At 40.1% G+C, this 11,015-nt stretch overlaps 1 protein-coding gene across 1 annotated transcript in view; it reads left to right on the top strand.

The window, feature by feature from the left end:
- The first annotated feature begins 6,889 nt into the window (after nt 1-6,889).
- The window catches only part of si:dkey-22o22.2 (neural-cadherin), a 116,220-nt gene continuing 112,094 nt past the window's right edge, over nt 6,890-11,015 (top strand). The window contains exon 1 of the mRNA XM_014200922.3: nt 6,890-8,049. Within this exon, the coding sequence (XP_014056397.3) occupies nt 7,122-8,049 (928 nt within the window). The 5' untranslated portion in view covers nt 6,890-7,121. The remainder of the gene's footprint in view (nt 8,050-11,015) is intronic.

Genomic DNA, 11,015 nt, shown 5'->3' with positions numbered 1-11,015 from the left:
TGCAATATGGGGCCGTGCATTATCATGCTCAAACATGAGGTGATGGTGGCGGATGAATGGCACAACAAAGGGCCTCAGGATCTCATCACGGTATCTCTGTGCATTCAAATTGCCATCGTTAAAATGCAATTGTGTTCATTGTCAATAGCTTATGCCTGCCCATACCATAACACCACTGCCACCATGGGGCACTCTGTTCGCAACGTTGACATTAGAAAAACGCTCGCCCACACGAAGCCATACACATGGTCCGCGGTTGTTAGGCTTTTTGGACGTACTGCCAAATTCTCTAAAACGACGTTGGAGGCAGCTTAGAGAAATTGACATTAAATTCTCTGGCAACAGCTCTGGTGGACATTCCTGCAGTCAGCATGCCAATTGTACGCTCCCTCAAAACTTGAGACATCTGTGGCATTGTGTTGTGTGACAAAACTGCACATTTTAGAGTAACCTTTTATTGTCCCTCAGCACAAGGTGCACCTGTGTAATGATCATGCTGTTTAATCAGCTTCTTAATATGCCACACCTGTCAGGTGGATTAATTATCTTGGCAGGAGAAATGCTCACTAACAGGGATGTAAACAAATTTGTGCACAACATTTGCGAGAAATATGTTTTTTGTGCATATGGAAAATTTCTGCGATCTTTTATTCCAGCTCATGAAACACTTTACATGTTGCGTTTAAATATTTGTTCAGTATATATTTTTGTTCAGTGTATATTGATGCCACATAGGCCGTTTTCAACCAGAAAAATTGGTTATTGAGTTCAGTTGCCCTTTAATAAACGGCATGCAGCTATACTGCATAGGCTACACTCAACAGGCTTGGAGGTTTGGTCAATAAAACTCTAAAAGGAAAATCTCTGGCAGTAGCCTAGCACCCAGAAAAAATATTGATCTCTGCAGATTGCACATTCATTGAAAAGGATCCTCGACAAATTATTTCCAGTGAATGAGAGACAGCAAATATTGAGGTCCAGCCTAGACTAGGCCTACTCATTTTGGTGCCTCATTATCATGTAGTCTACATTTGGACGCTTTTCATCAAATGAGGATCAATCTTGACTGCCTGTCGCTAGGAGTTGAAATGACAAACATATTGGTGAGAAGGCTTTTGTTGTGTTGTTTTGTAATCTCTGCAAGCATGCGCAAACAACTCCAAAATAGCTAAGGTAGACCAATTAGCCTAACACAATTTGTCAGCATGTTCTCAGCTCCAAAAATGTAATTTATTCAATGAACACAGTTATTTGTTGAGAGAGATTCAAATATAGTTATTTCATTTGATATACACACTACCGGTGAAAAGTTTTAGAACACCTACTCATTCAAGGGTTTTTCTTATTTTACTATTTTCTACATTGTAGAATAGTGAAGACATCAAAACTATGAAATATCACATATGGAATCATGTATTAACCAAAAAAGTGTTAAACAAATCACATTATATTTTATATTTGAGATTCTTCAAATAGCCACCCTTTGCCTTGATGACAGCTTTGCACACTCTTGGCATTCTCTCAACCAGCTTCATGAGGTAGTCACCTGGAATGCATTTCAATTAACAGGTGTGCCTTCTTAAAAGTTAATTTGTGGAATTGATTTCCTTCTTAATGCATTTGAGACAATCAGTTGTGTTGTGACAAGGTAGGGGGTATATAGAATATAGCCCTATTTGGTAAAAGACCAGGTCCATATTATGGCAAGAACAGCTCAAATAAGCAAAGAGAAATGACAGTCCATCATTATTTTCAGACATGAAGGTCAGTCAATACGGTAAATTTCAAGAACTTTTAAAGTTTCTTCAAGTGCAGTCACAAAAACAATCAAGCGCTATGATGAAACTGGCTCTCATGAGGACCGCGACAGGAATGCAAGACACAGAGTTACCTCTGCTGCAGAGGATAAGTTCATTAGAGTTACCAGCCTCAGAAATCGCAGCCCAGATAAATGCTTCACAGAGTTCAAGTAACAGACACATCTCAACATCAACTGTTCAGAGGAGACTGTGAATCAGGCCTTCGTGGGAAAATTGCTGCAAAGAAACCACTACTAAAGGACACCAATAATAAAAAGAGATTTGCTTGGGCCAAGAAACATGAACAATGGACATTTGACCAGTGGTATTTGTCCTTTGGTCTGGAGTCCAATTTGGAGATTTTTGATTCCAACAGCCATGTCTTTGAGAGACACGGTGTGGGTGAACGGATGATCTCCGCATGTGTATTTCACACCGTAAATCATGGAGGAGGAGGTGTTATGGTGTGGGGGTGCTTTGCTGGTGTCACTGTCTGTGATTTATTTAAAATTCAAGGCACACATAACCAGCATGGCTACCACAGCATTCTGCAGCGATACGCCATCCCATCTGGTTTGCGCTTAGTGGGACTATCATTTATTTTTCAACAGGACAATGACCCAACACACCTCTAGGCTGTGTAAGGACGATTTTATCAAGAAGGAGACTGATGGAGTGCAGCATCAGATGACCTGGCCTCCACTATCACACGACCTCAACCAAATTGAGATGGTTTGGGATGAGTCGGACCGCAGAGTGAAGGAAAAGCAGCCAACAAGTGCTCAGCATATGTGGGAACTCCTTCAAGACTGTTGGAAATGCCTTCCAGGTGAAGCTGGTTGAGAGAATGCCAAGAGTGTGCAAAGCTGTCATCAAGGCAAAGGGTGGCTATTTGAAGAATCTCAAATATAAAATATATTTTGATTTGTTTAACACTTTTTTGGTTACTACATGATTCCATATGTGTTATTTCATAGTTTTGATGTCTTCACTATTATTCTACAATGTAGAAAATAGTAAAAATTAATAAAAACCCTTGATTGAGTAGGTGTTCTAAAACTTTTGACCAGTAGTGTATTTTTTTAAACCTTTTAATAAGGCGTTGGATGCCGTATTGATTTCTCGTTGTTTTGCATAACGCTACATCTTTGAAGATTCGCCGCCGTCTGATGTCATTGATTGCGCGCGTTTTGATGTCTTCTGTGAGCATCCCTTCGGTTCACGTCAATGGTCACATTTTTCCACTCTCTTTCCTTTGACAGAATATTAATTGGTGAGTAGCATAGGCTAATGATTCTTCTCTCTCGACTCTCGCTCCCCCACATACACTCGTTTGGAGTTGAGTTTTGTGTTATTCTGACAATATTGCCGGGGAAGAATCCAGAAAAAAATGCCATATTACAACCTATGTGTTGTGATAATTGCGTTGTTTTCTCTATAACCTGTTTGTTCACATGCCTTGACACCACGATATATAGGCCTATGGCTGAGACAATAAGAAGACACAGTGGCAGAATAAATTAAACCTCGCATTAGTTTCATTACAAAACCGGGGAACAACACCTGTCCTGTGAAGTCCACAAAACATATTGCATGTAACGAGCAGTTACATGACTTACAGCTTGGTCAAACAGGTTCATGTTCGGACCACTAAACAACTATTGATTTAGAACCACAGAGACTTACCGCAAGTTGCAAAGAAAACAGCAGCTGCCTCCACTATTCCAGCAACATTTCAGCTTCAACATTTCAACATCATCTAATCAACTATGCTTAGTCTAATACAGTGACAACTAAAAGATACCAAAAACAACTTAGTCCAATCAACGTAAGCTAAATATGATGTGGATGTCCATGGTCCTGATTTATGTGCGTGTGTGTGTGTGTGTGTGTGTGTGTGTGTGTGTGTGTGTGTGTGTGTGTGTGTGTGTGTGTGTGTGTGTGTGTGTGTGTGTGGGGGGGCGTGCAAGTAGAAAGAAACATGTTGACTCACCTTACTTATAGAGAAACGCCAATGCCATCCTCCTCTTTCATGTTACATAAACCGTCTTTGGCTCTTTCATACAATACACGCTTTAAGTTTTTATTGCCCTAGACTACCTGGCTAAAATACTTGCTCACTAGCCTAACTTCCTTTCATGGGCAATGATGCGCCAGGCCAGCTAGTTAACATGAGCCTTCTACATCTAGCTACATGTTGAACTTCCGTCCTCTCAGGCCAGGGGAACAATGTATGGATTTATGGTTGGATCAGAATCGCCTTTATAATCAATGGCCAGTACGGAGAATTAAGTAAAACCACAAGTCCAAATCCCTATCTCCATCGATGGCTAATTTAGGAAAGGGATGATTTTAGCTAGCTAGCCACCGGACAACAACAACACAACGAGATGCAACAATAATGACATTTGGCTTGTGATGTGATTGGTCTTAAGCCAAATCCAAAATAGCTTCCCTTGACACTTTAACAACAATGTCATACTCTTTCTGACCAGACAGCATCAGATAGATACAAAACACATACTGAGACAGAGGGGCGCTGTTTCATTCTGCTCGGATGCTTTCTCCCTTGAGATGCATTCAGTCTCTTGCGAATTGAAGGAAATGTATTAAACGCAGAGAGACGAAAGATAGCTAAAAATAACATGAAAAATAATCTAACTTACTAGTTTTTAGCTACTTTGCAACTGCTTAGCATGTTAGCTAACCTCTCCCCAAACCTTAACCTTAGCCCTTTTAGCTAACCCTAACCCTAACCTTAACCCTTTTAGCAAACCCTTCCCCTAACCCTAACCTTAACACTTTTAGCTAACCCTTCCCCTAGCCATATCCTTAACCCTTTAACCTAACTCCTTAACTTAACCTTAACCATAACCCCTAACCTCTAGCCTAGCTAATGTTAGCCAACTAGCTAACATTAGCCACATAGCTAGAATTCGGAACATATCATATATTTAGCAAATTCTCAACATACTGTATGTTTAGCAAATTCTGAACATATAAGACGAATTGTAATTGTAATTCGTAACATATACGAAATGGGTGGACAACCACAAATTAATACATACCATTTGAAACGTAACATATCATACTAAATTGAGTGTACTGAATTTACGTTCAGAGTCATACAAAATGCTCTGAGACCAGGTTGATAATATTGGTCCTCATATTGGTCTCCAATGGTAATGTAAGGATTAGGCTGCATAAATCACAAGTGAAATGCAATGCGGAGGGTCGATGATTACTTCTTGACTTGAAGCAGAATTTTTATTGATCCAGTCCCAAAATGCATTTGTGGTTGAACTCTGAGAAAATAAATAGCCTACACATTTCAGTGGCATGGCAGTAGGCCTAACTGGCTAACCTCTTCTCATTGTACAGGGAAGGACATTTTATGTGGTTCAACACAATTTGGTATGGTATGGTCTGTATTTCAAGTTTCCACACAAAAGTGAGACTTCACTTATGATAATAATGGTGTATTACATTGGGGTCCCATATGGTAGGGCAGCAGACAGTGCGGAATGACAAGTACATGGTTGCAGGTTCGAGTCCCCCTTGAGCTACACCCAGAAGATGCTGTGTGGGTATCAGAAGTGAGGATGGGTGACCAAGGACAAGCCATCAGAGGTGTGCACTGGAGCCATGTGAGCGATTGGACTTGTGATTGACCCATTGCAGGTATTTGTCCAAATCTTCACTCATCATGGTGTGGTCAGTTTATCCTCCAATTTAATTACAATTAATTTAATCTACAGAAAAAACAAGAGGTCGTTCTGTAAAATTTCAAGGTTTGGTGCAAGATAATCAATCAGACGGCTTATGTTGACAAATTTCAAAGGTATAACCAACCTACTAATCATTATATAAGTTAACGTATGACAGTGATGATTATACATTAAGTTATTAAGTTCTGTCTAAACACATTCCATTAAAGGAAAACTCCACCCAAAAATGATGTATTTGGGGATTTGTTTAATTTGTCCATTGTTGATATTGTCCCAAAAATGTTTTGCATGTCAGCAATTAAGATTTCAAGACATCAAAATACAGAAATACAGTCGGTATGATGAATGTGGCATCATTATGAAAAACTTGAAAACTTTATTGCTGACATGCAAAACATTTTGGGACTATATCAACAATAGACAAATGAAATAAATACCAGAAGAAAGTTTTGGGGTGGAACTGTCCTTTAAATGCATAAGAAAAACGTAATTAGTCATTTTGGGTACTAAAAATGTAAAGATGCACTATGCAGAAATCGCTCTGCTAAAATTCTAATAGTTCGCCTAATTTAAGTTTATGTGAAAACATGAGCAAGTATAGTGTAGAGAATCATTGCACCATCTAAACCGCTGTAAAATATATTTTCCATAACCAAAAACATTGTATTTTCAGCTGTTTGAAGCTGGTGTACAAAACCGAAAGTAAAAGATGCCAAAACGTAAGAACTGGAAGCATAGAAACAGATCTACCACTTCTTAGACTTGCTTTCAATGAGTGACACATCTATAATACACATTTCTATGTGAATTTGGTTGGTGCCCCAAAAAGTTACATTTTGCAGCTTTAATATGTTTTTTTGTTTTATTAGACTATTCTATTATATGAGAAGCCAAATTGGTTCCCGAAGTCACACGTTGAAAGCAGAACAATCTACTCCTACCAGGAACCATAAAAAATATACAATTAAAATAATAACTTTTGTTTAGCATAAAGCCTTTCTATCAAGGGAGGTAATCCATTCAACATTTGAGCCCTATAATGATGCCTGTAGTGCAGCCCAACAGAACACTGATAACAGTTGGCCAAAACCCAAGAAAACGAATGTGTATTCTGGGGACAAGTCTCTCCAGCAAACAAAACTCACCCATTGCTTACACACAGCATTTTAAATTGTGGACCTGAATACTAAAAGCTCTCCAACGTTCGTCTCCTGCGCAGCTAAATCAAACTGTGTGTGGGTTTGCCGATAGCTGTCTTTCCGTCCCATTCTGATCTCCGATTGGCTGTGCCTCGAAGGGCGGTGATCATAGTACCACATGGAGCATCTGCAGCGTGTAGCCAATGCCTGTCAGTGTAGAATTCATCCTCTATGCGCTCAAGTGATGCTTCACGGAATAAACTGGAAGCGAACTTGTCACTTTGGCGCTGTTCTTTGAGGGACTGCTACTTTTTCATTGCTGAAGCATTGCACTTTTGGGGACATTCAGACCATATATCTACTCACCTAGCATTAATAACAATAATTGTTCGATTATTTATGCCGCAAGAAACTTTTATGTTGTACTAGAGTGACAACACTGATTTGATGGAAACATGACGGGAGCTACAAACGGAACCGTTGCCCTGAAGACATTTTTGCTTGTCGCATTGGTTTCATTTTCAACAGGGAATTCAAAGCTGCCTGTGTATTATGGACAAATTGTGGAGAACTCGCCCGCTGGAACAGTGGTGGATTGGGTAGCTTTACCGGTTGGAAACAACTGTCATGTTTCGGAACTGGACATTGCTTTGGAAGGGAAGGACGCGTCGGATTTTCGTTTGGTTTACCATCACGGAGAACAGCATCTTATTTTGAAATCCACAGAAACTTTGGACAGAGAGTTTATAGCAGTGTACGATTTGAAGGTTGTGCTTTCTGGTTGTTTGAATAGTGCTGTGGTGATTAAAATAGAGGTGCTTGATTCAAACGACAACATACCCCGGTTCATCGAGGAAAACGAAAGGGTAAAAGTTGATGAATTGACCCCTATCGGTTCCGAATTGGTCCGTTTTTTTGCAAAGGATCCCGACGGTGGAAAGAATGGCCGGGTCACTTATTACGCATCTCCAAAATGCCAACATGTGTACGTAGTTCCCCAAACCGGACAGGTAATGCTGGTCAGTTCTCTCATTGGTGTCATGAACCTAACAGTCCGTATTTACGCTCAAGATAATGGAGATGTCGCATTGATAAGTAAGCCGGTGACACTTCACCTTGATGTGCAGAGACCTGCTGTCTCGAAGGTTAGGAGGCCCCGAGCGGTCTCCGAGGAACTGTTCTACACAGTGACGGTCTCAGAGGATGTCAAAGTCGGTGACATGATATTCACGGTGCCTGACCAGAAGTTTGAGAAAAAGTGGTTTGAGGTAATATCAGAGGCGGACTCCCCGGTTCAGATCGAGAGGGACTCGGGTCGTCTGTATCTCGCGTACAGACTGAATTCCCCCGCAGAGGTCATGGTCAAAATCCAAAACCTCAGAGGTAAGGATGGAGTGTAATGTCTCTGTGCGTAAAGGTGCAGTGTCGTGTGCTTTCAGTGTCTTTCCCATTAAAAGTTGCCAGTTGTCGGAGGCATCTGTCTCTTTGGAAAATGTAGGCTATGCCTATGCCACTGGTACAGTGTTGAATGGGGCTCATTTGGGAAAGTCTCTGTCGCCGTGCACCATTACTATATCCGACACTCATGTGAAACAGTATTTTATAGGGCTAAGCATCATTGTGAGTGAGAGACTCAGCGTATCCTATTGTATTTGCTCAGGGCTTTTAGATAAAGTTTACTTGCTATAGAAAAAAAAAACATGTTTAGCTATTTATTAGGCTGCAATGTAAAACAATTAGTTAAAAACATAATCGCGCACGTCCGCAGAATAATTTAAAAATTGGACAATAACTTGATGTGTGTGTGAAAAAAGTTATGTTTGGTTTGGGTATATTGCTATTTCATCCGTTGGATGCGCGAGCTGAGCTTCAGCACCTTGCGCAGTAGAAGATTGGCAACGGAACCTGGCAGTATCTTTTTCATTCAGAATTCCTTATGACCGATGTTTTTGTTGTTTTGCATAATATATAGTCTACATTTTGAAGTACAATATGGGCTTTTATTCAATTAGTCTTAGTTCTATTGCGTGGCCAGTTGTCAGTCACGCTGTGCGTAATGATATTCAAAAGAACCTATTTGGCTATTTACCGCACGCTGGGAAGCATGTTGATTCCACATCATTGACACGCTAGGTGAAGGTGTTATTTGTTGCCGGCAGGTCGCTAATTAATGGATTATAGCACTTGGATGATGGAAATGTCTGTGTGGCTATGCATGCAAGACACGTCTGCCCAGTGTCCCCAGTGCCGAACACATGAGTGTCAATGTATGGGTGTGCACTGGCACTATTAAGGACATGAACATCTGTATAATTTTTGCCAAATAGATTTTATGCACAAAGAAATTCATTTTTGGTTGCTTTTCTGTATCCTTAAACTAGACTGTACCATTATGCTAATTTTAGGCTTAAGAATTATGATGCTGAAGATAGTGATAAAGTTGAAGACATTACCGTAGCCTGTATAACAGGCCTAACGATTAGCCTGGTGTTTTAGATGATAGTCACAACTGAAATACATTTTATTGCTCGGATTTAGATTGTGATTGAATTCAGACATTAACATCATATCATGAAAAGTTGTCCAGGTGAGGATTTGGCCAAGTCCCTAAATCACGACATCTGCCAGTTTAAGGAAAAGTCTCATCTGACATGCCAAGTGGATCTAGAGGTAATTAAGTTTTGCAAACGAGAACTCTGCCTCATCCACTGTTTATTTAGAGTAATTATGATTATTTATTCACATTGACATTCCTAGTCTGGCACATGTGGTCTTACAAACCTATACAACTGACTTCACAGGAGATAGTTTGTTGTGTAAGGGACTTTGGAGTCTGGTTTATTCAGTGGTGCTCTCATGCGTAAAGTTAACTAGAATTCAAATTTTCCGCACTAAACTCATTACTCAGTATTTATTGCATTGTTGTAATGTTGTGCTACAACATATGATTAAACCACGGAAACCTCAAGTCATGTTCAATTAGCGCTTAATTATTAACACAAGCCTCACCCGACAAATTAGGTCAACCAACAGATTGTCTACATGATTTATATTGTCGGCGCTGCATAACAATGATATATGAATGAATAAAACCTTTCCCGCCCGGATGCTAACGGAAGCTTCTCCCATGAAGATAATGTCGTCTTACATCTTGTTGAAGTCCTCAGTTTAAATATGAGTAGATAGATTATAATATAGATGTTGTGCTGCTAGGAGGAACGTTCTTGTACAAGCTGCAGAGATGAGGGGAAAAATACGTTTCTTTTGATACTGGAGCGAGTTCAAATAGAATAACGACCAAAATGTACTGTGTGGAATTGTCAAAATGGAGCAGGGACACTTTTAACTATCAGCATACCCCACAAGAGTCTATACACAGACCCAGTGTGCCTGTGTAGTCTTTATGTCAAACTATAACGCTGATGTCTGCATGTGTTGTAAGGATGTCTGCGTGTGTGATTACTGCACATCCCAATTATAGCCTAGGCCTATATATTCTTAATGGTGTTCAAGTGTTTGTTTGTGAGATTTGTTTAATAATGTATATTATCTCCCCTTATAGCCAATTAAAAGTATTACATTCACTGCATAATAAGTTAAACACATGCAGCTTAGATACATTCACTGGCATGGGGAATGTCTTTTGGAGTAAACCACATGTAATCAGAAGCATTGTTTTCCTCTCTTGCGGCCATGCTAGGGAGAGCGCCAATGCAAAGGTCTTTGGGGACATAATTACTGTTGAAACTATTGTCTAGCCGAGTGCCACATTCCGTTTGAGTGTGTTAGAAGAGCAATGGTTCTTTTTTTCCGTTCTAAAGAGTAGATGCTTTCAGATAACACAATCTGCCCCAAGTGTGTGGATTGGTCTAGATTACTTTCCACCTCTTTGTTTGTCTTTCCACACACACACACACACACACACACACACACACACACACACACACACACACACACACACACACACACACACACACACACACACACACACACCACACACACACACATACTGTTTCTCTTTCTCCTCACTTTTCGTCTTTGTCTTCCATGTCTGGCACTTCTTAGGCCTTTCAATGCCAGCTGTAGAACAGATTCAAGTACTGTATTTATTTCTGGATGTGAATTGAAGTTGTCGTTCACTTGAAGAAAGCTCAATATTACTGATCTGTTATGTGCTGTACATGCACGCATACATATGTGTTCCTACATTTGTGTCTTCCCATGTGTCCTTGGTTATTTGTAGGCCACATTGGCCTTGCTTAAACCTGTGTTGCGAGTGGGAAGACAAGGTTCAGAGGACACCAGTGTTGGTGACTCAACTTTGGTGTCAAATACCATTTAATTAACAA

The sequence above is a fragment of the Salmo salar genome, chromosome 05 (genome assembly GCF_965601325.2).
Source record: "Salmo salar chromosome 05, fSalSal1, whole genome shotgun sequence".
NCBI classification, from domain to species: Eukaryota; Metazoa; Chordata; class Actinopteri; order Salmoniformes; family Salmonidae; genus Salmo; species Salmo salar.
This window is presented reverse-complemented; position numbering and strand designations above follow the sequence as displayed.